The sequence below is a fragment of the Emiliania huxleyi genome (genome assembly GCF_000372725.1).
Source record: "Emiliania huxleyi CCMP1516 unplaced genomic scaffold EMIHUscaffold_73, whole genome shotgun sequence".
In the NCBI taxonomy this organism is placed as follows: domain Eukaryota; phylum Haptophyta; order Isochrysidales; family Noelaerhabdaceae; genus Emiliania; species Emiliania huxleyi.
The window spans coordinates 35,792-61,329 of NW_005196528.1; the positions used below are offsets into that span (position 1 = coordinate 35,792).

The 25,538-nt window shown below is 68.1% G+C and overlaps 6 protein-coding genes across 6 annotated transcripts in view; 2 read left to right on the top strand and 4 right to left on the bottom strand.

The window, feature by feature from the left end:
* Nucleotides 1–380: 380 nt before the first annotated feature.
* On the bottom strand, nt 381–3,410 carry EMIHUDRAFT_465509 (glutamine amidotransferase; the record flags this gene model as incomplete). Its single annotated transcript, XM_005760895.1, has 6 exons — nt 3,384–3,410; nt 2,712–3,061; nt 2,283–2,513; nt 1,608–2,144; nt 1,124–1,372; nt 381–890 (listed from the first exon to the last, which is right to left on the bottom strand). The coding sequence occupies exons 2-6, from the start codon at nt 3,057–3,059 to the stop codon at nt 381–383; spliced, it is 1,875 nt and encodes a 624-aa protein (XP_005760952.1). The 5' UTR covers nt 3,060–3,061; nt 3,384–3,410.
* Nucleotides 3,411–4,954: 1,544 nt separating this feature from the next.
* EMIHUDRAFT_105921 (hypothetical protein) lies at nt 4,955–6,022 on the top strand (the record flags this gene model as incomplete). The annotated part of the gene is made up of 1 exon (XM_005760896.1): nt 4,955–6,022. One exon carries the CDS (start codon nt 4,955–4,957, stop codon nt 6,020–6,022), a length of 1,068 nt encoding a protein of 355 aa, XP_005760953.1.
* Nucleotides 6,023–7,108: 1,086 nt separating this feature from the next.
* On the bottom strand, nt 7,109–11,066 carry Top6B (type II DNA topoisomerase VI subunit B; the record flags this gene model as incomplete). Its single annotated transcript, XM_005761046.1, has 10 exons — nt 7,109–7,267; nt 7,323–7,438; nt 7,752–7,952; nt 8,095–8,206; nt 8,536–8,643; nt 8,859–9,030; nt 9,418–9,529; nt 9,996–10,215; nt 10,363–10,503; nt 10,746–11,066. Coding segments are annotated over 10 exons (1,662 nt in total), but the record flags the coding sequence as incomplete, so codon positions are not given.
* Nucleotides 11,067–13,554: 2,488 nt separating this feature from the next.
* Nucleotides 13,555–14,341, bottom strand: EMIHUDRAFT_217217 (hypothetical protein; the record flags this gene model as incomplete). The annotated part of the gene is made up of 3 exons (XM_005760897.1): nt 13,555–13,599; nt 13,676–13,905; nt 14,020–14,341. 3 exons carry the CDS (start codon nt 14,339–14,341, stop codon nt 13,555–13,557), a joined length of 597 nt encoding a protein of 198 aa, XP_005760954.1.
* Nucleotides 14,342–22,477: 8,136 nt separating this feature from the next.
* EMIHUDRAFT_217219 (hypothetical protein) lies at nt 22,478–23,074 on the top strand (the record flags this gene model as incomplete). Its single annotated transcript, XM_005760898.1, has 1 exon — nt 22,478–23,074. One exon carries the CDS (start codon nt 22,478–22,480, stop codon nt 23,072–23,074), a length of 597 nt encoding a protein of 198 aa, XP_005760955.1.
* Nucleotides 23,075–23,752: 678 nt separating this feature from the next.
* Nucleotides 23,753–25,538, bottom strand: part of EMIHUDRAFT_453015 (hypothetical protein) — a 4,022-nt gene continuing 2,236 nt past the window's right edge. The window contains exons 3-4 of the mRNA XM_005760899.1: nt 25,098–25,534; nt 23,753–24,891 (exon numbers count right to left, since the gene is read on the bottom strand). Coding sequence (XP_005760956.1) covers nt 24,330–24,891; nt 25,098–25,534 — 999 coding nt within the window. The 3' untranslated portion in view covers nt 23,753–24,329. The remainder of the gene's footprint in view (nt 24,892–25,097; nt 25,535–25,538) is intronic.

The window sequence follows — 25,538 nt, forward strand, 5'->3', positions numbered from 1 at the left end:
CGGCAACGATTTTTTTTCGTGCCACTCTCGGGCTTTTAGAATTCTTCTGCCTTGGAAAAGTCTTCCTCTCGTTCTCCCCGACCCCCATGAGGATGAGCCATGTTTGGCTGAAAGCTAGTGTGTGTTTGATGATTGATGTACTCACCTATGGTCCTCTGTGGAGGCCGAGACGGGTGCGCATGTGTCCTCGAGACGGGTGTCTCAGAACGCAAAACAAGTAAGGTCTAAGCGCGTGAGGGGCGACACGAGAAGCGGAGGGCGCAGGCGGAAGTGGCAACACCCGCCGCCCCTAACTCCACGCAGAGCATGCGCGACGTATGTGGCCCCGCTCTCCTCCGCCCCGCGGGGCGGAGCGCTATTCGCCGCGTGCGGGCGCCGGCTCACTCCCACTCGGTCGTGGCGGGCGGCTTGGAGGTGATGTCGAGCGCGATGCGCGCGATGCCCGGCACCTCGGCCAGGATGCGCCGCTGCAGCTCGACGAGCATCTCGAGAGGGAGGTCGCGGCCGGGCAGCGCGGGCTTGCCCGTCATGAAGTCGCGGGTGATGAAGGCGCGGATGCCGATCGAGCGCGCTCCCTCCACGCCGAAGCCGACCGGGAAGAGCACCACCGGCACCTGGGCGAGCGAGCGGAGCAGGTTGTACTTGGTCAGCGTCTGCGTGACGATGTGGTCCGCCGCGCGGAGCTGGTCGAGCGCGTCGCGCGTGAGGGTCGTCGGCGTGATGGCCTTTGGCGCCGCGGCGATCTTCTCGCCCAGCACGTAGACGATCCGGTTCACGTCGTGCAGATGGCACGGGATCTCTTGCGCCAGCGTGAAGAGCGCCTCCCACTGCTCGTCGGGCGGAGCGTCGGAAGAGAGCGCGGCAAGGTACGAGTACGAGCGGCCGTCGCCCTGCGCGTGGAAAGGGGGGGGGGAGCGCCGAGCGGTGAGCGCCTCCGCCGCGTGCATCCACACCACGCGGCACGCGGGGGAGGAGGGCATGGGGGCACGGCCTCGGGCGGAACACAACTCTCCTCCGGGGCGGTCGGACGTAAACTGCCACTGGGTTCGCGTCGTCACGGGCGGGGCGGGTGTACAGAGTGTGCGAATCTGGTGTGCCGCTGTGCGCGCGCCTGGACGCCGACCGTGCGGACGGGCAGCAGCGCCGAAGTGAGGCGCAGCTCGGGGTGGCGGGCACACTCGGCAGCGAGGGCGGCCGAGGAGCGGTCGTACTCCTCGGTGAGGTACGGCTCGGTCGCGCAGAGCGTGCGGATGGCGAGGCCGGGCCCGGGGAAGGGCTGCCTCCAGACGAGCGGCGCCGGCAGCCCGAGCTCGATCCCGAGCTCGCGCACCTCGTCCTTGTGGTAGTCCTTGAGCGGCTCGATGATGCGCCCCTGCGGGACGAAGAAGGGGTCCGAGAAGGGGTCCGAGAAGGGTCGGGAGAGAAGGGTCGGGGAAAGGGTCGGAGTCCAACGCGGCTGGCTTGGGAGCGGGTGGGAGAGGGGGCGGGGGGTGGGGTGGGGGGTGGGGGTGGGGGTGGGGGGGAGAAAGAGGGGGAGAGAAAGGGCGGAGAAAGAGGGGGAGAGAAAGAGGGGGAGGGAGGGGGGCCTGGTCGCGCAGGTCGCGGACGAGCTGCGTGTCGTTGTGGTGCGTCTTGATGACGTTCGCGTTGGAGGAAACGAGGGTGGAGGCCGACTCGATCAGGTCGGGCCGCAGCGTGCCCTGCGCGAGGTACACATCCTCCGCCTTGAGCCCCTTCTTCTCGACCATCGCCTGGGTGACCCGCATGAACGTGTCGCCGATGATCTTGCGCTTGAGCTCCGGCGCGCACTCGGTGGCGAGCGGGAGCGAGGTCTTGCCGTTGACCTCGGTGACCGCCTCTGCAAAGTCCTTGGTCGCGTCGAGCGCGTCGATCGGCACGCCCAGCGCAGCGAGCGCCTTCACGACGCCCGACGACTCCTCGTGACGCATGAAGCCGTGGTCAATGTGCAGCGCAATCAGCCGCTCCGGCCCGATGGCCTTGTGCAGGAGAGCAGCACAGACGGAGGAGTCGACGCCGCCGGAGACGAGGACGAGCACCTTCTTGTCGCCCACGGTGGCGCGGATCTCCTCGATCGCCGCCTCCTGCCGCGACTCCATCGTGTAGGAGCCGGACAGCTTGGCAACCTGCGCGCCGGCGCGGGGCGGGCTGGGGCGGGGGGCGGGCCGGGGCGGAAGGGCGGGCCGGGGCGGAAGGGCGGGCCGGGGACGGGGCGGAGGGGCGGCCGTGGGAGGGGAGGCGCGGCGGGAGCGAGGCGGAGGCGCCTTGAAGAGGAAGTTCGAGAGGATGGCGTTGCCGTCGACCGACAGGTCCACCTCGGGGTGGAACTGGACGCCGTACAGCCGCCGCTCGGCGCACTCGATCGCAGCGACGATCTGGCCCGAGCGGCCGACGATGCGGAAGCCGTCGGCGGGCTTGTCGACCGAGTCGCCGTGCGTGAGCAGCACCTTGGTCGACGAGCCGAGCCCCTCGAACAGCGTCGACCCCTCCTCGACCTGAGTGGCGCGGGCGAGGCACCAGGGCGGTGGGGAGCGGCGAGGACAGCGGTGAGGGCGGGGTGGAGTGCGGTGGAGTGCGGTGGTGAGGGCGTGAGGGTGGTGGGGAGGGGCGAGACGGCCCACGCCAGGAGCGAGCGGCGCTCCTCCACGCCAAAGACGATAGATCTCCCCAGATCTCCGCCAGATCTCGCGCGCCTGCACGTCAAAGACGCCATCTTCGCGCTTGGCGCCGCGCTCGACGGTGCCGCCGCAGCTGTAGTTCATCAGCTGCATGCCGTAGCAGACGCCGAGGATCGGGAGCCCCATCTCGAAGATCTTGGGGTCGTACTTGGGCGCGTCGTCCGCGTACACGGACGCGCCGCCGCCAGAGACGACGAGCGCGGCGTAGCCGTCCCGGCGCAGGTCCTCGGCGGATGTGTGGAGGGGCAGCAGCTCGCACTCGACCTTGAGCTCGCGGAGGCGGCGGTCGATCACCTTGCCGTACTGCGCGCCGGCGTCCAGGATCGCCACGCGCTCGGAGTGGGCGGGGGCGGCAGGGCACATATCTGCCGGGCCGAGCGCAGCGAGCGTGTGAGCGCACCGATAAAAAAGTACGGGCTGAGAGGCGAGGGCCGCCCCGGCCGTGCGGCGACGCAGGGCGTCGCGTACGACGGCAGGCGCAGCCGGGGACGCCGCTGCACCCGCGAGCGGGCTGCGTGGGAGGCGACCCGGCCGCCGTTGGCAGGCGAAGCGCGGCGGTGCAACACGGCTGGCGGGCGCGAGCGAGCGAGCCGCGGCGGTTCAGTGGCGACCGTGGCGCGGCCATGAAGACGCGCCAGGCTGCTGGGGCGGTGCTCGCGCGCGCGGGGCGGGAAGGTGCAGGCTTACCTCTCTGGCGATGAGGGTATGGACCGGAGCTGCCGGCGGGAAGGGCGAGCCGCAACGATTTTCTTTCTTTTGTGCTCGCTGACCGAAATCGCGCCCCACCGCTTATTCGGCGGCAGCGGGCGGGGCGGCGAGCGAGTCAGCGCTGCACCCTGCACGCCTCTCTCTCCAACTCTCCGTACTCCGAGCAGGTGGGAGGCAACGGCCGATGCCAGAGCTCTAGGCTAGGACACATGGCAGTACTCATGCAACATGCTCAATCAGTATTGCGAAAAATATTAACGACGACATGTCGGTGATTCGGCTTTACATGACGGGTTGGCCCGCTCTTGCACTTCCCCCAGCTGCGGCGGTGCTCGAAGCCAGCGCAGCCAGCTTCCGCGTTGCAGCGCATCCGGCACGCGGCGACAGTCATTTGCTGCCCTGTCGTGCACAGAGAGTAAGTCTCTGGACACTGGAGTAAGTCTGTCATCGATGGAGTAAAGTGCCCGAGGAGTAGAGAGATCGCAAGAATTCTACCATTACATACAAGGCCCTCTCACACCTCACAGCAGGCTGGCTCTCGGATGGCACTACAAAAGTGTACAAAAGGCATGAAATCCCACTCGATACCTCCCAAGTCTCAGCCACAAGGACTAGGTGTCGGAAGTCCGCCTTGATGCGCGGTCATTTCCCCCCAGGCTTGACTGCGTAGGTCGCGGAACTCGTTGAGTATTCGTAGCCTTTCTGCGCCTCCGTCTGCATCGCGTCGGCTGCTCTGCGGCAAGAGCAGTCTTTTCGGAAGATATCGACGATTTTCGAGAGCCACCCGCTTGGGAGCGATTGAGCGCGTCACGGAGGACTCAGGTTACCCCTGAACCTCCTCTGACGGTTCTCGCTCCCCATCGAGCTCTTCTTGCCGTACGGCTCTTCCTGTGTGTGCCGCACAGAGCTCCGTGCCAGCCGTCCAACGTGATCGTGACGAGTGTATCGCTTTGACGGATCGACCGTACTTGTTATCAAGACTGACATGACGTACACAGTGACACATCAAACGACACATGTTCTCCCACCCGCCGGGCCGCAAAACGCTCTCGACGAGAGCCACAAGAAGCCGTCCGCACAGCAAGCCGGTCGGTCGAACACGTTGCTCGCTCGATGCCGGCGAGCGCATGTCGCACGAGGTAGACGGTGGCGTAGCTAACATCACTGACGACGACCGTCCGGTCCTTCGCCTTCATCCCTAACCCAAAAAAGCACGATTCTCAAGTTGGGCCCTCGGGCGGTCGCCGTAGCCCTGAAGCCAGGCGCAGCTTGCCCATGGAACAGAAAGAAAGAAGACCGGCAGACAGTCAGAGAGCTGCACGGCCCAGACAGAGGCCCACCCACAAGTGCGGAGGAGCCAGCAGGGTCTTCGCGGCAGGCCAAGGCACGCGGGCGAAGGTCGGGGCTTCCGAGGAGCCGCGGGCCTCCACGCCTAGGCTAGGCATTCTCGCGGCTGCGCACTCAGTCAGCCCTAGCAGCCAGAAAAGCAAGAAATCGGTGCCGCATCGCAGCCTGCGACCACAGTTTCGATCGGCAGCCTCGCAGCCCGAATGCTGCCCTGCCTCCTCCCTCTCCGAGCCATGGTCGCCTGCCTGCTCGCCATGTCGTCCGCCAAGTCGATGTACCGGCCGCAGCGCGCGGCCGCGGCGGCCGCTGCGGCCGCACCGTCCACGGCGCCGGCTCCCGCGTACAACTACTCGCGAGACACGATGGAGGCGTATCAGGACGCGTCCGCGTCCAACGCCGGGAGATATCAGGCCGTCCGCGACCGCCTCGACGTGTCCTATCACGGCACCTACGCGCTCGCCCGGCAGCGGCTGCAGGACCGGCTGATTGGCTGCGCGCTGCGCGGGGTGCGAGGCGGCCGGACGAGGCCGTGGATCATCTTCACGGCGGGCGCGATGGGATCGGGCAAGAGCCGCACCTTTGAGTACCTGGTCGAGCGCGGCATCATCCCGCTGCAGGGCGTGCAGATGCTCGACTCGGACGCCTTCAAGACGCGGCTCCCTGAGTGGGAAGGCTACCTGGCGCGCGACCCGCTCTCGGCGGGGCTGCACACGCGGCGGGAGAGCGGCTACATGCTCGAGATCGCGCAGGAGGCGGCGCTGCGCGAGCGGCGCCACGTCTGGGTCGACGGCTCCCTCCGCGACGGGGAGTGGTACCAGTCCGAGTTTGCACGGCTGCGCAGGGAGCACCCTGACTACTCGATCGCGATCGTGCACGTGGTGGCGACGCGGCAGGCGGTGCTCGAGCGCGTGAAGCGGCGCGCCGCCGTCACCGGCCGCCACGTCCCCGAGGCGGAGATCGACGACTCGCTCGTCCGCGTGCCGCCGGCGGTGCGGCTGCTCGCGCCGCGCGTCGACTTTCTGGCCGTGGTGGACAACTCGGCCGAGCGGCCGCACCTGGTCGAGTACTGCACGGGGGAGACGTGCAAGCTGTGCGTCGACGACTGGGAGCAAATCGCCACCCGCCTCGAGTGCGACGCGGACGAGGGCGCCGCCGCCGCCGCCCCGCCCGAAGAGTGCCAGATCCACGACCTCGACTGGGGCGACGTGTCGAAGAACTTTGAGGCGGCGCGGCGCACCTTGAGCGCGGCGAGCAGCGACGAGTGGGGCTGACGCGGCGGATCCGCACGCTCCTGTACATCTCTGGTTGGCGAGGGTCGGGGGAGGCATGCCATGTAATTATCGAGAGGGGGTTTTGTGAGGTCTCAGCGCGGCAGCCGCGTTCGTGTCGCCCGTGTCGGCCAGGGCCTCACACCGCATACAATTTTGTCTATTGCAATATATGTCTATTACTCCGTTTTCTCTGTCGAATGTTTAATCTCAGTGTGCGCGCCGTGGGCCGCTCTCCGTGTCTCGATCTCTCGTCGCTTGCGTGCCTCTGCCTGCAGCTGCACTGCCTCTCTCTCGCCCCTCGCGCCCCTCCCCCTCCCCCCGCTCAAACCCCCCGGTCGCGGTCCGAGACCGCGCGCGCGCGCGGGCGCGGCTCTCAGTTTCACTTTTTCGCAGCGTACAAACTTGACGTGCCACTTCTCCGCACGCCGGTGTCCCCGCCGAGAGGGCGAGGTGGTGGCAACAATGGTGGTCGCAACAATACCGTACAGCCTCTCGAGTGGCGGCGGAGGGGCGGCACGCCCTCCGCCCCCCCGGCGCGTCTCTCACGCGCGCTCGGCGTGCAGCGCGCGCGCGTGCAGCTTGAGGGCGAAGAGCGGGTGCTGCACCTCGGGCAAGAGCTCGGTGGCCTCGTCCAGCGGGCTCAGGTAGAGGTCCTGCAGCAGCAGCCGCGCGCCGCGCTTGCCCGCCTCGACCGTCTCGAGCGCGTTCGCCGCGTCGCACGTTTCGACGTGCACGCGAAGCTTCTCGGAAAGGTCCTCCTCCTTGAGCCGCTTCGCGCGCACCTGGCTCAGGCGCGGGGGGAGGGGGGGGGGGGCTCCGGCTCAGGGGGGAGGTGCGCCCCCCGTATGCTCTCCCGCTGCCCTCTCCGCCCGCCCCGCCCCGCCCCGCCCCGCCCCGCCCCCACACGGCAGCGCGCGCCTGCTCGAGCAGCGCGTCGTGCTCCGCGTCGCGCGGCCGCGCCCGCTGTCGCCCGCCGCCCGCCTCGCCGCCCGCCTCGGCCAGCTGCGACATCATGCCTACGCTGACAGCACCCCCCCCCGTCGAGCTGCGGCGGGCAGCGATGCGCCCGACGGGCGGGCTGCCGATCAGCGCGCGAGAGACGTCGGGGATGTACTTTGTCAGGTTCTTCTTCTTCTCCCGCTCGTCGGCGAGCGCGCGCTGCTTGACGATCTTCGCCTTGAGCTGCAGGCAGCACCTGCGGAGCAGCAACGCGAGCGCGTCAGACGGCGCGGGCGCGGCGGCGTCCTCGGGCGAGACGCGGCCGGCGCTTTTCGATGGCGCGTTTGACCGCCTCCCGCACCTCCGGGATGTCGTCCCCGATGTACTCCTTGCCCGTCCCCTTGAAGGGCACCTGCTCCCGGCGAGACGCGTGGGCAGTGCGCTGCTCACAGCGCTGATCGGGCAGCTGAAGGGCAGCTCCAGTGGACGTGTGATGGACGCATGGTGGGCGCGTCGCCGGCGGCAGGCACGGAGCTCTCTCTCTCCCCCCCCCCCCCAAAGGGGCTGCCTTTGTGCTCACGAGACTGACGAAGACGCCGATCTTGTCCTGCCCCCATGAAGACGGACGCCTCAACCAGAGTGGGGAGGGGCGAAGGGAGCTAGCCCCCGCGGTCTGCGGTCGGTGTCCTGCGTGTGTCGGATCTTGTAGTTTGCCCACGCGATCCGCTTCTTGCTGACGACGGTGGCGACGTCACCGCCGCCCTCGAAGAGGAGGGGGATGCCTGCCCACGCCACAGGGTGTGAGGAGCCGCGGTCCGCAGCAGTCCGCGCCTCGCAGGAGGAGGGGTGCGGTTGGCGAAGCGGTAGACGGTGATACCGGGCTTGGCGTCGCGGCCGCCCAGGCAGACGCCGGCCTCGATCACGGCTGGGTGGCCTATGGCAGCGCGCGGCGGACACAGGTCCGCGGGGCGGGCCCTGCGCCGGATCGCGCCTCGGCGAGGGGGGAGGGGCGGGCCCTCGACGACACACGCGCTCTCCTGCAGTGCAAGTAGTGACGGTGAGGCGAGGCGAGGCGAGGCGAGGCGAGGCGAGGCGAGGCGAGGCGAGGCGAGGCGAGGCGGTCTTCCCCCCACACGAGGCGGTGGGGCGAGGGGGCTCCTGGTGCGTCGCGACGAGGTCGGGGCGCAGCTCCTTGAGGATGCCGAGCCGCATGTTGTACTCTCCCACAGGGGAGAGGCAGCTCGCCTGTCGCACAGAGACCGCCGAGTGTCGCCGAGAGATCGCGGCACCGCCCCACACCCCCCTCGGTGCAGTTACCTATCCGAGCCATTCCGAGACGCTCCTGCTGCACTCGCCTGTTCCTCGGGAGGGGGGAGGGGGGGAGGGGGGGGGGGGGGGAAAGGGGGGGGGGGGCTCCGATGGGTTTCCAAAGGTCGCGTCGCGCAGCAGCTGGTACAGGGCGACGATCTGCTTGTCCTGCGGCGTGTCGACAGGGCGCGTGATTAGTTGAGTCATTAGTTGAGTCATTCGCTCCTGACGTTGGCCATCCGTTCAGTCGCCTGCAGCGTGTCGACGGGCGTGTCGGCGGCCCACTGCAGCTCGGCGACGAGTCGCCTGTTGGGTCGTTTCCTGGACATGTCTCGGACGGGTCCTGGACGTGTCCCTAGCTCGGCGACGAGTCGCTTGGCGAGCGGCATCGAGACGCAGGAGAGCTCCTATGGGTCGGGGTGCCATCCCAGATGACGACCCCTGGCCTCCCGCAGGAGCGCATTCCTCGAACTGACGGGGGTGGGTCGTCGAGTGGGGAGAGGGGTCTCGGAGCTGAAGGGGTCGTTGAGTGGTCAGTGAGCAGAGAGGGGGGGGGGGGGGGGAGGGACTTGGAGGGACTTGGAGGGACTTGGAGGGTCCCCGTGTCTGGCTTGTTTGAGAGCTCCTTGGAGAGGAACTTGACGAGCTGCCTCTCCTTCCCCTCGCGCAGCAGCGACGTGAGCAGCTCGAGGTTGACCGAGGAAGGGTGGTGCTTGATCGTCGACGGCGAGGGCGGCATCTCGTCCGAGCGGCGGGCGTACCTGCCCCGAGCGGTGGGAAGAGAGGCGAGGGCGGCATCTCGTCCGAGCGGCGCTGAAGTGTCTTTGACGAAGCGTCTCTGAAGCGTCTGTGAAGCGTCTGTGAAGCGTCTGTGAAGCGTCTGTGAAGCGTCTGTGAAGCGTCTCTGAAGCGTCTCTGAAGCGTCTCTGAAGCGTCTCTGAAGCGTCTCTGAAGCGTCTCTGAAGCGTCTCTGAAGCGTCTCTGAAGCGTCTCTGAAGCGTCTCTGAAGCGTCTCTGAAGCGTCTCTGAAGCGTCTCTGAAGCGTCTCTGAAGCGTCTCTGAAGCGTCTCTGAAGCGTCTCTGAAGCGTCTCTGAAGCGTCTCTGAAGCGTCTCTGAAGCGTCTCTGAAGCGTCTCTGAAGCGCGTACTCGAGCGCGAGGGTGCTTCGCTCCGAGAGAGTGCTCACGCGCAGGCCAAAGCGCGCGTACGGCGTGATGACGGCCATCTGCCGCAGGTAGCGCACCTGCAATCTCGGGTCCTCTCGGGTCCTCTCGGGTCCTCTCGGGTCCTCTCGGGTCCTCTCGGGTCCTCTAGGGTCCTCTAGGGTCCTCTCGGGTCCTCTCGGGTCCTCTAGGGTCCTCTCGGGTCCTCTCGGGTCCTCTCGGGTCCTCTCGGGTCCTCTCGGGTCCTCTCGGGTCCTCTCGGGTCCTCTCGGGTCCTCTCGGGTCCTCTCGGGTCCTCTCGGGTCCTCTCGGGTCCTCTCGGGTCCTCTCGGGTCCTCTCGGGTCCTCTCGGGTCCTCTCGGGTCCTCTCGGGTCCTCTCGGGTCCTCTCGGGTCCTCTCGGGTCCTCTCGGGTCCTCTCGGGTCCTCTCGGGTCCTCTCGGGTCCTCTCGGCCGCATCTCGGTACTCTCGCACGATGTAGGCGCGATACGACGACCAGGCGCCGCCGACGACGAGCGAGATCTCGGTGCCTGAGATTGCATGATTGCTCAGGCCTTGATGACTGAGGCTGCCTGCCGCTGCTGCTGATCTCTCGGTGCCGCGCAGCCCGCTCGTGTTGTCGATGCGCTCGTGCACCTTGACACGGGGCTCGTTCTTCTGGATGTCGATGTCGAGGACGCAGACGCTGAGCGGGCCGGTGCTCGACGTGGCGGAGCGGACCTGCCGAGATGCAGCCGAGATGCAGCCGAGATGCAGCCGAGATGCAGCCGAGATGTAGGCGCGCTCGGGGTGGCGGAGCGGACCTGGCGGCGAGGAGCGAGGAGGGGTGAGGCAAAGAAGGAGAGAGGAGGGCCGAAGCGCCAGGGTAGCCGCAGCGACAGTCTGGGCGGCGCGTGGCAAGGCTCCACCCTGCTGGCGTGCCTCGGAGACGTGTCTCGGAAGTGCCTCGGAGAAGTGTCTCGCAAGTGTCTCTGAAGCGTCCTCCGCCTGCTCGTGCCTCATGCCGCAGCCGTTGTCGCGGACGGTCACGCGGTAGTAGAGCGACTCGCCTAGCAGGTGTCTAGGAGGTGTCTAGGAGGTGTCTAGGAGGTGTCTAGGAGGTGTCTAGGAGGTGTCAGGAGGTGTTTTGGAGGTGTCTAGGAGGTGTCTAGGAGGTGTCTAGGAGGAGGAGTGTCTATGAGGTGTCTAGGAGTTGGAGCAGTAGTAGAGCGACTCGCCCTTGGCGCGCTTGCCTTCCGTCGGCTCCTTGCTGCTGCCCGCGCCATCGCCCGCCTGCACGCCGGGCGGCGTCGGGGCGCGCGGGCTCGTCACACCCCTTTGTTGGCGCGGTGCGGGGAGGCGCTGCGGCGGCAGGGGTTCCGAGTCGCCGCCACGCGCGCCTTTTTTCCTGTGGCCGCCTTGGCGCTCTCATAGAGCGAGCTGTCCAGCCGCTCGTGCGCGACCACGCCGATCAGGGCGTTGAGACCCTCGGTGTCAAACTCCTGCAGCGTGATCTCGATGTCGGGAAGCTCTCGGATCGACTCGCACGCATCGAGCGCGTTCTCGACCAGCTCGCGCACAGTCGTGTAGAGCGACTTACCGACGTTGTCAAAGCCGGCGATGTTCTTGTTCTCCGAGAACTGCGGCGCGGGTGCGGCGACGGGAGGTGGGCGCTCCCTGATGATGATGGTACGGGTGGCGGAAGCGGATGTGCGAGCGCACGAATTCCGCCGGCGACTTGAAGCGCAGCACTTCTCCGCGAGCAGTGGAGATTTTGGTGCCGTCCTTTGCTGCTTTGGGAGGCATGCAGGTTTCGGGCGGCAACGAGTGGCGGCTGGGCCTGAGCGCGAAACAGCCAGAGTGGTCTGGTAGGGGGGGGGGGGGGGGGGGCAGAGACTCGAGCCCTATCTACTCGTGCTCAGGCCATCCGAGGCCCTTGATTTTCACCTCATTTCGCAGCATTTTCGAGGGTAAAATCATCCTTTGGAGCTACATGGGCCTTGAGACAGGTCAGATTCTCCAAGATATTGGTTCCTCACTTTTCCACGCAAGCCGAAGGTGACGGGGCGATAGGCCTTGAGGTCTGAGGCTCACCCATTGTGGAAGTGAGGGACTGCTCGACCCCCCCGGATCATGCTGAACAAGCTCCTCTTGTAGCTCGATCGGTCACACCGCCATCGCCGTCGGGGAGAGGGGGGACGACACTGCTTCGGCAGCGTGCACCTCGAATCCTCGATCCTGTACCGTGTTTGTTATGACCCCGCCCGATGAACACACCAGTGAGGGTGGGCGAGACGATCGAGGGGTCCCGTACCACGCGGAACCGACCCTATCCAGTGCTCAAGTGCTCAAGTTCCTCACTGTCAGCCACGATTTCACACAACGTACTCGAGTAGCCCACGAACTGCTGGGGGGTGCCCACCACATGCTAGGGGGTGGGTCCGACCCCCCCCAGAGGCTTCACCACATGCTAGGGGGGGGGGGGGGGCTCCCCTCCCTGGAAGCCGGATGTGCGCCTGCTACGGGGGCTGGGGTGACGCTGGCGCCACCCCAGCCTCGCCGCACTCGCAGATCGCGTCGCTCGACTTCAGCTGCGTGAGAAGCACTCCATAGGGTGGTCGACCAAGCACGAGCCGCCAAGCTCATTCCAAGCGCCGGTGCAGGTCCGGTTGATCGACGCGGAGTAGCCACCGCAGGTGCCGTACGTCGTTTATCAAAGTTATCGACGAGCACCTTGCACGGCCCGCATACGAGGCCGTGGTCGACGTCCCAGGGTTCCGGCTCCTATAGCCGGATAGGGGGTCTGTTGCCACTGACTCGCGCCAAAACGCCCTACCTACCTACCTATCCCCAGGCCGCAGCGAAGCGGAAAAAGATGAAACTAGGGGGTACCTACCTATTGCAGGGCCCTTTTGGGCGAAACAAGACCAACCTACCTACCTATCTGGGAGGGGCCAGCCAGTGGAACAGACCCCCTATCCGGCTAGGAGCCGGAACCCAGAGACTCGTGCCATCTACTCGTGCTCAGGCCCAAATGCCAAAAAATCTCTTTAATCGAAATTTCAGGCCCATGGGCCGTCACCACCGAGTGCACTATGCAGCTAGATGTCGATAGATGTTCTGGACTGCAACAAGAAACCTAGCCGAGAGCTCACATACCGAACACAAAACCTCGGCCGCCCCACCCCACCCAGATAGATCCCAGACATAGAGCCTGTACCATCGGCCTTCATAGACCCGCATGCCGCATCAGTCGCCTCCCTCGCCAGCGTCGGTGCAATGCCGGCTCCGGATGTCTGCGGGGGCAGGGAGGGCGGCACGTCAGGAAGGGCGGCGCGCCAGGGCGCGCAGATCAGAACTGAGGTGCGAATCTAGCGGCGTACGAGGCGGGCGCGGGGTGGGCGGCGTGCTGCGGGTTAGAGGCGCATCGCCAGGTGTGTGAGGAGGCCACAGCGGCGCCGTGGTACCTGACAGCGGATGCCAGTCGAAGGGGAAGATGTTGATGAAGCGCTTGTTGACCTCGCGCAGCCCAAAGCGCGTGTTGTGGGAGGCGACACGGCCGTCAGTGCCGCCCTGGTGGTTGTGGTCTTGGCGTACCTAAAGCGATTGACGTGACGGTCTCTCGAGGCACGAGCGGCGGAGACGTCAAAGCCTAGTGGGCCGCTGCCGATTTGCTGATTGCAATGTCGGTGTTGCCCGCGAAATATTTGAAGAGGAAGCCTCCGCACATGGCGGAGGCCAGGCCGATGACGGCAAAGATGGGATACGTTCCTTTGTCGCCGAGCCACAGCTTCCGGCCGTTGACGCCCTTGGGACTCTCGGGGAAGTTGGCGGCAGCTTCCTCCCAGCCCATCGATCTCTACTGCGAGCGGGCGATTATGGAGTTGGAGTGTGGGCGGGTGAGCGGGGCTCGTAAAGCGCGCCGGGCTCGCCGGGCTTTCTTGCGTCGTCGTACAGTGCCAATGGGGTAGCCCATTTCCTGCCTTCTTTTTTTGATCTGAAGACGGAAAGAGGAAAGAATGGATCGGACGAGGTTTTTTGACATGTCATCACTGATCACAAATCGGCGCGATCCACCACAATACGACAACACGCCAACCACAGCAGCACGGCCACCGCCGCCGGCATCCTTCCTCGATTTGCTCAGTGGCGTGACGCATTCGCGAAGGGCGCGGAGGATGTACCATGCTATATCGGGCTGTGAGCTGGCAAACGGTCTGCAGGAGGCGCGGAGGCGATCGGGGGTGCAAGCGAGGGAAGAGACCGGCCCTTGGAGCCGCAGCATCGTTGTGTCATCACGCGCGCCTGAGCGGCACGCGCGTTCGACTGCTGGCATGTCCGTCGCGGCGGGGCTGAGCCGCTTGCGCATCAGCCGGAGCGGCGCGACCTCGGGCCACCCTTCCAACCAACCTGCCAGCCTGGCACGCCAGCCCAGCACGTCGTCCGGGATTCCAGCGCGACGTAGCCACGATCTGCGTAGAGCGAGCACGCTGCCTCGTTGTCCGTCCGAACCTACAAGCGTAGCGTGCACATCCGATGGATGGCCGGGGAGGGGAGGCCGTCGTAGCATCCACGCATGGCTTTCCGCCTTGAGAAACAACTCTCGACCACCCCAGTCGAGACACGCGTCCTCGCATGCATCCAGAAGCGCCCTAGCGATGCCGCTCCGCCGCGCGTGCGGCACGACGCAGAGGTTGAACAGGCATGGCTGCGGAGCGACTGCGCTCTCGTTGCCCACGCTGCCCTCGTTTTCACCCCACATCTCGACGAAGCCGAGCAGGCCTTCGGAGGATAGCGACTCTGCCACGAGCTGTGCATGCCGCGACCAGTGCCACGGCGTACACCTCTGTTCGATGTCGAGAGCGGTCTTGAGTTGAGTGACACGCCACGGGACGAGATGAATTGCGGGGATGATGTCAGCACGCGACATCGGTCGAACGTGCCAGCTCACGCTCCGATCGCCGCGAGCTCGACATTTTCTCTCGACGTCCAGCGATCGGAGCTTGGCGAGCTCGACGTTTTCTCTCGACGGGCTGAGTAGATATATCAATGTACCCGAAGAGAGGCGGCGTAGTAACGAAAGAAGTCCGCGCATCTATCTAGTCGTTCGGCGGCGGCAGGGACGACGGCACCAGACGTGGAGCAGCACGGTCATGCAGAGATCTGGCTTGCGAGGAACCGACTGGAAAATCGATGATACTCTTCTCACACCCTCACCCCACTCCTCCCGAGGCCTAACAAGGTAAGGCAAGCCGATGCCTAACAAGGTAACAATCTCAGGCTGGTCTGGCACCGGATTTACCATTCATTTATGTGGCTCTTACGAACACACCTGAAGGTGGACAAGCTTGTCCTCGGTCTCGGGCACCGTACCCATACTCAGTACTACTAACTACTCAAAAGTACAATGTACTACACAAAGCACCACTAGCGATTTCGCGCGGAGGGCGTAGTGAAGCGCTGGGGCGCTCACTGTGTGTTATTCGGGTGGGGATCCATCAGTGGTAACCGGCTTTTGTCACAGATCCAAGCTCAGACGCCACACCAACACCACAAACACGCTCACTTTGCCGCTGCTGTAGATGGGCCCCCGGGGGCCCATACTACGTCGAAGTACGGACCCGATCTCGGCACTCACGGGACGCGCCCGCGCGCGGCGCGGGCCGCACCGCCCATGCCCCCGGGTCACCGACCCCGCCTCTCGGCCCTCTCGGCCCTCAGGAGCGTGCGGGAGACCGGCGAGGGGCGCGCCGCGCCGCCTGCAGAGCCGCCAGAGGCATTGCCGCCTCCGCTGGCGGGGTTCCCGCGCGCCCGCCCGCGCCCGCGCCCGCCCAGCCGCGCCCGCGGGCTCCGGATGCGCCGCCATCCTTCTCCTTCTTCTCGATGGCAGTCCGCGCGTGCTTGTCGACGGGTCGGCGGCGTGGTCGAGGGGAAGGTCGCCGGCGGCCGCAACTCCGCCGCCGTCATTCCGCCGGCTCTGACCGAGTATCGGGCGTTGAGGGCGGCGGCGCAAAGCGGGTCTGACGCATCCATCGCCACGAGCCTCGCGGCGGCGGTCGTGGCACACCTGGCGGCGGCTCTCGGGGCCGTCTCTACGGCGCTCGACGCCGTGTGAGGTCGCCGGCGGCCGCAACATTGCCGCCGTCGCTCCGCCGGCTCTAACCGAGTATCGGTTGAGGAGGCGGCGCAAAGTGGGTCTGGTGCGCCACACGGCCACAACCCTTGCCACCGCCCTTGCCGCCGCCCTTGCCACCCTTTGCCGCCTTGCCTCCGCCGCGGGCGGCGGTGGGAGCGGCCTGCTGGGCTAGCATGTTGTCCTTGCTGGGGACGGGCACGTGGAACGCACGTTACATGTTTGAACGGCCTCCGGGATTCAAACAAAAAATAGCCGAGGCCCTCTCGCAACCCCTCCGACCCCCCGGGACCCGTGGGCGTCGAAGAGGCGCTCTCGGGGGGCCGTTCTGAGTTCATACTACCTCGAAGCACACTGTACTGCGTCAAAGCACCGGCCCTGAGTCTCTGTCCTTGTGTGAGAGAGAGAGTTTGTGTAGCTTGTGTGTGTGTGCTGTAGTGCTGACAGACAGCCCTCACTCAGGCAGGGTTTTTGCGATGAATGGACACAGAGAGAGATTTTTGAAAACCAACAAGAAATCACGACATTCACAGTGACTTGGGCTCGGCAGCTTGTCATGAGTGAGTGAGGAGCATCGGCCGCCGAGATCATTGGCGCGGGGGCTCTCTCGGCTATACTTGAGCATTTTTGAGCACTGGATATGGGGTCGATTCCGCATGGTACGGGACCCCTCGATCGTCTCGCCCTCCCTCCGCTGGTGTGTTCATTGGGGGGGGTCATAACAAACACTGTACAGGATCGAGGTGCACGCTGCAGAGGCAGTGTCGTCCCCCCTCTCCATCATCTCCCTGCCTGGCTGGGAGACGTCGGCGATCTTGGTGGCGATGTGACCGATCGAGCTACATGTTAAATCAATGTTATCTATACGGGACGGCCCCAGCTTCGGCTGAGGGCTGACAAGCTGCCGAGCCCAAATCACTGTGTGTCTGTGTGAGCACTTGGTCTTGGAGCACTTGGAGTGCAGTCATTAACCGCACATCCAGGCTTCCAGGGCCTCTCTCTCTCTCTCTCTCTCTCTCTCTCTCTCTCTCTCTCTCTCTCTCTCTCTCTCTCTCTTTTTTTTTCCCCCCCCCCCCCCCCGATGGGTCATGGGTGGGTGGCATTCGTTCGGGTGAGTGAGTGCTCAGATCACCAACGGCACCAACCGACCGCTAGCAACACATTCTTGAGAGAGAGATTTTTAGCAATACCAAACAACTCGAAGGCGAAACACAGTCCGACCAACGACTGGGACACCAACGCGGTCTCGGTAAGTGATGAGAGCGGATTTCGAAGTTGTCCAAAAAGAAACACTGCTGACTCTAAGCGACCAGTGCCGGCGCGGGCCTCGCCGCGCTGCCGCGATGGCGGAGCCGGCTGTCGACATTGACTTCCTGCGCTTCGTGGGCCGGCGCACGACGGACGCCGAGGGCGAGCAGAAGGATGCCAACGTCCTCGTCGGCGCCGGCTTGCTTGGCGTTCGCTCGGACGCGTCACTTCTCGCCATCACCAACCGGTTCGGCGCCCTCATCGTCGGGACCGCGGAGGGCCTGCGCTGGGCGTGGCTGCAGGAGCTGCGCTCGCACTGCGCACCCGGCGGCGCGGGCGGGTCCGCCGCCTCCTTCACCTCGGTCGCGTGTGGCTGCTGGCCGGTGGGCGTGGCGCTCAACTCTGACGAGACGCTGCTCGCCGTGCTCGGGGTGGCCGCGGGCGGCGCGGCGCAGCTGCTGCTCTTCGACCTGCCCGCGCTGCTGCGCTGCGAGGGGCGCGGCAGCGGCGCCGTCTCACCGCTCCTCGCTCACTCCCTCGCCGGCAGCGCGCACGGCGCGCTCGACGTGTCGTGGAGCAAGAGCAAGGCCGAGCCGCGGCTGGCGGCGGTCCTGTGCGGCGGCAGCGTCCTCCTGCTGCGCGTCTCGGCGACGCCGCCAGCCGTCGATCAGCAGCCCGCCGTCGATCAGCAGCCCCTCCCCGTCGACGCGCCGCGCAGCATCGGTTGGTCCGCCGACGGGGCACAGCTGTGGTGCGGCTGCGCCGGCGGCCGGCTGGTGCGATTCGGCGTGGGAGGCGGCGGCACCTCGCCGCCCGAGACGTGGCTCAGCGGCTCGGAGGCTTGCGCGCCGAGCGGCAGGGAGGTGCGGCTCGTGCACGCGGTCTCGGACCACTTCCTGCTCCTCTGCTACGACGACAGCGACGAGGCGCGCGGGCAAGCGGCGGGACACTTCTCCGAGACGCTTCTCCGAGACACTTCCGAGACACTTCTCCGAGACGCTTCTCCGAGACACTTGCGAGACACACGTGCGAGCACCTTTGGAGACACTTTGGAGACACTTCTTTGGAGACACTTTGGAGACACGTGCCAGACCCGTGCGAAGACTTGAGACACGCTTCAGACACTTTGCAGAGACACTTCCGACACACGGGTCAGGGCGCGTCTGTGCCGACGCGACGCGAGAGGCCCCGAGCCGCCCCCGAGAGCAGGCGCACAAGGACGACGCCTTCTCCGAGCCGGAGGTGAGGCTGCTCGACGTGGGGCGGGGGGCGGGGGCAGCCGAGGCGCTGCAGGAGTGCGCCGCCGCACTCTTCGTCATGTCGGAGCGCGAGCCGGGTGTGGAGGAGGGCGGCCTTAGAAGCGGGATGCAAGACCCTGTCTTGCGACCAGACACGTCGGGCAGCATGTACTCGCCTCGGGGCGGCAAGTGTCCAGCTGTGCTCCGCTGCCCTGCAGCTCTATTCGCTGCTCCCGTGGCGCACGCCCTCGACCGACCCTCCGAGTACACTCCCGCCCTTGACTCGCCTGTCTGCTTGACGCAGGACGGCGGGTACGCGCGCCGGCGCGTGTACTGCGCGTCGCTGGCCCAGTGGCGACTCGCGGTGGTCTGCAGCTCCGACTCGGACGCCGTCAGCGCGGTGGGCTCGCGCAAGCCGGGCGGCGAGCAGCGGTGGCAAAAGTGGACGCTGCCCGACGAGGAGGGCCCTCCCTCGGTGCCAACCTTCGAGACGGAGGACGGAGAGACGTGCGCGCGCCTGCTCCCCCCCACCCCCCCACCCCTGCCTGCAACTCACCCCCCCCCTCCCGCCCCCACCTAGCCCCCACCCCAGCCAAATGGGGTGGCCCAACCCCCTCCCACCCCACCCACCCCCACCCACCCCACCCACCCCCGCCCTCCCCCACCCACCCCCACCCACCCCCCACCCCAAACAGCTTTGGCGACCAGTTCGTCGTCGGCCTCGCGCTCGACCTGTGCAACGAAGAGCAGCTTGTCCTCGTCGCAGGCGAGGAGAAGTTCGCGCCGTCGCCCGTGCTTTGGGCGGCAACCTCGCACGGCGGCCTCGTCGCGTGGACGGTGGTGCACAAGAAGGCGCCCGTCGACAGTGTGACGGCCGCCTACCCATTCATGCGCTCGCCTGAGCCGCTGCCCACCGGCGACCAAGCGGCGGCCGGCGAGCCAGCGGGTGCGCCGCCAGCGCCTGCTGCCGTTCCCGCCCCGGCCTCGAGCAGTCTCTTCCCCTCCAAGCCAGCGCCGCCTCCGTCGCTCTTCCCCGCGCTCGCGCCGGCCGGCGCCTTCACATTCGGCGGGATGGCCTCCGCGGTGGCGCCCGCGGTGGCGCCCGCGGTGGCGCCCGCGGTGGCGCCCGCGGTGGCAAAGGCCCCAGAGCCACAGTCGGCGACGCCTGACGAGGACCTGATCAACGCGGCCGAGATGGGCGACCACGACGCGCTGGTCAAGGCGATCAAGGACGGCGCGAGGACCGAGAAGGAAGACGCGAAGACGTTCCGCGCGCTGCACTGGGCGGCGAAGTGCGGCCGCCCGGCCGACATCCTGGCGCTGGTGGATGCCAAGGCGGACCTCGACGCGAGGACCAAGGCCTCTCTCTCTCTCTCCCTCTCTCTCTCTCTCTCTCTCTCTCTCTCTCTCTCTCTCTCTCTCTCTCTCTCTCTCTCTCTCTCTCTCTCTCTCTCTCTCTCTCTCTCTCTCTCTCTCTCTCTCTCTCTCTCTCTCTCTCTCTCTCTCTCTCGCTGTCTCCCTCTCTCCCTCTCTCCCTCTCTCTCTCTCTCTCTCTCGCTCTCTCTCTCTCCCTCTCCCTCTCCCTCTCCCTCTCCCTCTCCCTCTCCCTCTCCCTCTCCCTCTCTCTCCCTCTCTCTCTCTCTCTCTCTCTCTCTCTTAATGACTCTCTACCCCCCCCCCATTTGCAACACACTCTCTCTCACCGACTCTTCTCTCTCTCTCTCTCTCTCGCCCTCTCAGGCGGGCGTGACGCCGCTCATCTACGCGGCGTCGGAGGGGTGGGACGACTGCGTGCCTCTCCTGCTCGCCGCCGGCGCCGACCGCTCGCTCAAAACCAACAAGGGGCGCAGCGCGCTCGACGCCGCCAAGGAGAAGAGTGCAAAGGCTCCCGGCGACGAGAAGCCACGGCGGGGACGGGAGGAGAGAAGGGCCGGCCGACCCCCTTCACGCGGCCGACGCCTGCTGGCTGGTTCTGTAGGTTCGCAAAGGTGATCGAGCAGCTGTCGGCGCCGCCCCCCGCGAAAGCGCCCGGGCAGGCCCCGTCCGCAGCTGTCCCTCCCGCAGCCGCCACGCCGTTTGCTTTCCCTCCCACAACCCCCGCCCCCGCCGCCGTCACCCCCTCCGCCGCCGCCCCCAAGGTCGTCGCCCCGCCCCCCCCCACCCCTTCACCCTTCGCCAGCTTCGCGCCTCCCACTCTGCCGTCCTCCGCGCCCGGCGGCGGCGGCAAGTCCAAGACCGAGGCCACGCCGCCGCCCGCACCGGTGCCGGGGAGTGCAAAGGGCGGTGCGTCCAAGTCGACTCCAGCCTTGCCCACCTTTCAGCCGCCAGCCCCGCCTTCCTTTCAGCCGCCAGCCCCGCTTGCGCCGCCGCCGCCGGCCGCGCCGCCGCCGACCGTGCCGGCGGCGCGCACTCCCTCTCCAGCCCCAAAGATGAGCCAGGGGCTCGAGAAGCTGCACGGCGAGATGAAGGCGTGGGCGGAGCAGTCGCCCGCCGACTTGCGCGCCTCCTTCCACGCCACGTTTGGGCAGATGGTGCGGCGGCTGGCCAGCCTCGAGCAGGCGTCGCAGCGCGCCAAGGAGCGCCTCGTCCCGCCGTATCTCCCCATATCTCCCCATATCTCCCCGTATCTCCCCGTATCTCCCCCTGCAGGAGCGCCTCGTCCCGCCGGCCGAGCTGGCGAGGGGCGCGGCGGGGGGCGAGCCACCCGAGGAGGAGCTGCTGGCGGCGGAGGCTGCGATGCGCGCCGTGCAGTCGCGGCGGGACGGGCTGCAGGCGCGAGCCGAGGCGAGCGAGGTGCAGTACCGCAGCCTGCTCGCGCCGATGGTCTCGCTGCTGCAGGCTAGCGAGCCCGACCCGTGGTCGCTCGAGCGGCTCTGCCTGCTCCCGCTGCTGCCCGACGAGCTCGCCGCGCTCGAGCAGCAGGCCCGGGGCCCTAGAGGCTGAATATCTCCCCATATCTCCCCGTATATCGGGCCCTAGAGGCTGAATGTGCATCCACGTGTTCCAACTAGCGCTCGCGAGGACGCGTATTCGGACAGCCTCCCGCTGTACTCACCACTGTATTCCTATCCGTCGTATTCACGCGGTGCTCTGAATGCACTGCACAACAGTTCCCGCCCTCATGTCGGTGTGCTCAGCACGCAGGTCCGGGACCTCGACGAGGGCGTGCGCCGCGCGCAGGTTGGCGCCGCGGGGAGGGGACGAGTGCTGCAGGCGCTACCGCGCCTAGAGGCGGAGTGAAGATCTCGCGAGTCCAACTGGCACTCGAGAGGACACGAGTGCAGCTGCGTTCGGCTGCACTCGGCTGTCTCCATCGCAGCCGTAGCCCTCGCATCCGCGCGGTATCGCATCCGCGCGGTGCTCCGAGTACACGGCGGCACGAGAACCGCCCTCCCGACTCCCTGGTGCCTTCCCGCTGCAGGCGCTCGAGCAGCAGGCGTCCGTCCTGTCCGAGCTCGAGCAGCGGATCTCCGACCTCTCCTTCCGCGCCGAGAGCGTCGCCGCGCCCGGCTCCGCGGCGGCGGGCGTCGTGCTCCTCTCGCGCGGCAGCGAGGGCGGTGTCGACTCGAGGAGGAGCCGGCCAGACGTGCACCCGGACAAGCTCGCCCTCCTCCTCGCGGCGCTGAGCGAGCGGGACCGGCCGGCCGAGCCTCCGGCGCCGCCGCCGGCCCAGGCGCCCCTCAGCTCGAGGCCCAAGAGCGGCGGGCGAAGTAGGGGCGCGCCGCCAGCGGCGCAGCTGCAGGAGCCAGGCGGCGCTCCAAAGCCGTTGCTAGCGGCCGGCAAGGCTCTGGCGAGCGGGCAAGCGCCCAAGCTGGCCGCTCCCTCGCTCGGCGGCCTCGCGGGCTCCGCTGCGCCGGCAGCGACGGCAGCCGCCCCGTCGCTCTTTGGGGCCGCGGCCGCGCCGTTCAGCTTCGGCGGGGCCGCGGCGGCGCCTGGCGCGGCACCTGCCGCCGGCGCAGCGCCTCTCGCGACGCCTCTTGCAAAGGCGCGGCCGCCCGCGCCGCCCCCCAGCAGCGCCGCGCCTCCCACGGCGGGCGCCGCGGCGGGGGCGACGCAGACACCTCTGAAGGCGACATCCCCCGCCGCCGCCTTGCCGTCCTTTGCGGGCTTCGGCCTATCGACGCCGGCGGTGGCGCCAGCGCCGGCTGCGTCGGCCGCGCCGGTTGCAGCGCCATTGGCCGGGACAGCGCCCGCGCCAGCAGCCCAGCCGCCGCCCGGAGAGACGGCCAAGGCCGAGGCCCCGGCGCTGGCAGCTCAGCCGGCGGCGGCTGCCTTCCCCGTGAGCTCCAAGGCAGCCCCGAGCTTGAGCTTGGCTCCGCAGGGGACAGGCGCGCCCGCGCCGGCCATCGCGGCCTTCCCTGCGTCGACGCCCCCTGCTGCCGCCCCGGCTGCGGCAGCGGGCGGCCGCGCGGCGCCGCGGCCCGCAGCTGGCAAGGAGCTGGGGCTGATGACGGTCGGGCTGGACGGGCCGGGCGGGCTCACGCCGATGGAGCACCGCCTCAAGGCGTACAGCAGTAAGCCGAGGCGGTCGGCCGAGGTGCTCTTCTTCCGACAGAGCCCTTCGCAGGAGCCGCAGCCGCCGAGCGCGCCAGCGGCGGCGGCTGCTGCGCCACCCGCGCCCGCACGCTCCCCGTTTGGGAGCTCAGCTCTCGGCCCCCCTCTCACCGTCGCCGCGGCGCCGGCTGCTCCGACGCCCTTTGGCGCCTCGCCAAGCTCTCCGGCCTGCGCCTTTGGCGCCGTCTCGCCGTCCACGCCGTCGGGCGTCTTTGGCGCGCCTGCATCTCCCGTCTCGGCCTTCTCTGGCGCAGCCGCTCGCTTCGCGTCGCCAGCGTCGCCGGCCGCCGGCGGCTTCGGAGGCGGAGCGGCCTTTGGGGCGAGCAGCCCACCCGTGCCGCAGCCGGCGCTCTCGCAGCCGGCCTCGTTTGGCGCGCCCGTCACCCCGCAGCCGAGCGCGTTTGGCGGGGCGCCGACGGCGCCGCCGCACACGCTCCGCGGATTTGAGCCGCCGCGTGATCGGCGCCGCCTCACTCCCCTCTGCCTGTGAGCAGGCGACGGCGGTCTTCGGAGGCGCGGCCGCCGGCGCGCCGTCACCCTTCGGCGCCGCCCCGTCCGCCCCGTCGCCGTTTGGTGCGCCGCCGACGGGGGCATCGCCCTTCGGCGGCGCGCCCGCCGGCACAGCTATGCCCTTTGGCAGCGCGCCGGCGCCGACGGCATTCGGCGGCGCGGGCGCGGCAGCGCCCTCGTTTGGGCAGTCTTCTGCGGTCGGGGCGGCGTCGACCCCCGCGTTCGGCCGCTCGTCGGGGTTCGGAGTCCCGGCGAGCGGCCGGGGTGCGTTCGCCGCGGCGGCGCCGGCGGCGGGCGGGTTTGGCGCCTTTGCGGCGGCGGCGCCAGCAGCGGGCGGATTCGGCCTGCCGACGGCGTCCTCGCTAGCCCCCCCTCCACGCACAGGGACTCACTCTATATTTGCCGGTAATTAGGCGCGCTCGCTACGCAAGCACCCGGAGGTTTCGGGGCGGCGGCGGCACCCGCCGCAGGCGGATTCGGCGCCTTTGCGGCGCCGGCCGCCGGTGGCTTCGGTGCCGTCGCTGCGCAAAGCGGCTTCGGCGCGGCGCCGCCGAGCGGCTTCGGAGCAGCGCCCGCCCCCGCCCGGTTCGGGTTCGGCGGGCACCGTGGGTGAGCGCCGGGAGGCGGGGCGTTGGACAACGGATGGCGGGGAGAAAGAGAGTTCAGAGTACTCTACAAAGTACGGGAGGAGGGATACAGTGGACCACGCGACTCTCGACTGCCAGATATTATGTAACAGATTGCAATACGGGCCGGTCTTTCACTGTGAAAGCCGTAACACCCGAGCTGAGCTGTCAGCTCTCTCGACAGCTGCGGAGCTGTGTCGCCATGCGGTTCACGGTTCAGGTTACACCGCCGAGCCCATTATCCACACACAGAAATCTCTCCTTCGGTCCACGTGTAACGCGGCATCTCTCCGTAATCTCCGTTACGCCCCTCTCCACGCGTGCGGCACAGTAAGCCCTGCCCCCCTCCCCTCCCTAGCAGACCAAAGTCCGCGCGCGCCTGCACCCTCCCTCGCCAGCAGCACGCCACACTAGAGACGAGGCTTGCCGCCTCTGGCGTGGGGAGGAGTCGCAAGCAAGCGGAGCGAGGCCTCACCCAACCGCACCCACCATCATGTTGTACAGGGACACGAGCGGGCCGCCGCTACCGCCCTGAGCAGCCTCGGGCGCGGTGCGCGCGGCACCGGCTGCGCGGCCTCGAGGGCCGAGCCTCGGCAGGCCGCGCAGGCGCTATGGGACGGGCAGCCCCTCCTCCCGGGCGGCGGACACGAGCGTGACGCTGTCCGCCGCGTACTTGAGGCCGACGGCGAGCGCGAGCGGCTGGCCCGCGTCCGAAGCGGGCAGCGAGAGCACCATCGACGCCCCCCGCAGCGTGATCTCTACCCGGCCGCTCGCCGGGCTCAGCCGCACGCGAAACGTGTCGCCCCGCCGCGCGGACGGCAGCGGCCTGCCGTCGGGGAGCGCGTCGACCCGCTTGACGCCGTCTGTGCCGGAGCCGCCGAGCGAGACGGCGCGCGTCGAGGGGGGCGCCTCCTCCCCGTCCGCGCGCGCCTCCTCCATCACGTAGCCCCACGAGTGCTCTCGCCGCACGCCCGCCGAGCCGGGCGCCCAGCCAAAGTCGCAGTTGACGAGGGCGGCGGGCGTGACGGCGCCGACGGCGATGGCGCACGGCTCGCGCAGCGTGTCCACCCGCACGGCGTACTCCACCTCGCCGCGGATGACCCACTCGTCCGCCACCGCCGTACGAAAGGAGTGGAAGCCCGAGAGGCGGTGCCTCGTCACGCAGCCGAGCCTGCGGCGCGATGTCGGGCGGCGGGAGGGGTGGGGAGGCCGCAGTGTGGCGCAAGTGACTCGGAGCACACCGGGGGGGAGACTGCGGGCGCTAGGAGCACTAGGGGCGCGGATTTGGCGTGTGCATCCGATGCGAGTACAGCCGGATGCGTGGCGTCTCGAGGGGTCGGGGGAGCGCGGCGGTTCTCCGCATCTAGGGCCGCGCACCGTCCGTCGAGGTGAAAGTGGCGCGACTCCTTCCAGCCCGAGGCGGAGCAAAAGGAGGCGGGCGGGAGCCGCCACAGACTGCGCGGCCCGCCCGCCGCCGGCTCGAGCACGCTCGGCGAGCACGTGAGCCGTGTCGTGCCTCCGCACTCGGAGCAAAGCGCATGCACCGGCTGCGCCGCGCGCGAGCCTCGCTGCTCCACCCACGAGAGGCGGCCGGCCGGAGGCCACGACGTGCGGGTGGGGCGGCTGGAGCACATGCAGAGCACGCCGCGGAGCGGTGTGAGCGCCTCCTCGCCACCCTCCACCACCGCCTGCTGGCCCACCAGCACCGACATCTCCCACGGCAGCGCGCGCCGCACCCGCGCCCGGCCGGGCGACGCGCCCGATGTCTCGAAGTCTCCGCTAGAATGCCCGCCGCCCGCGCTGCTCGACGCGGCAGCC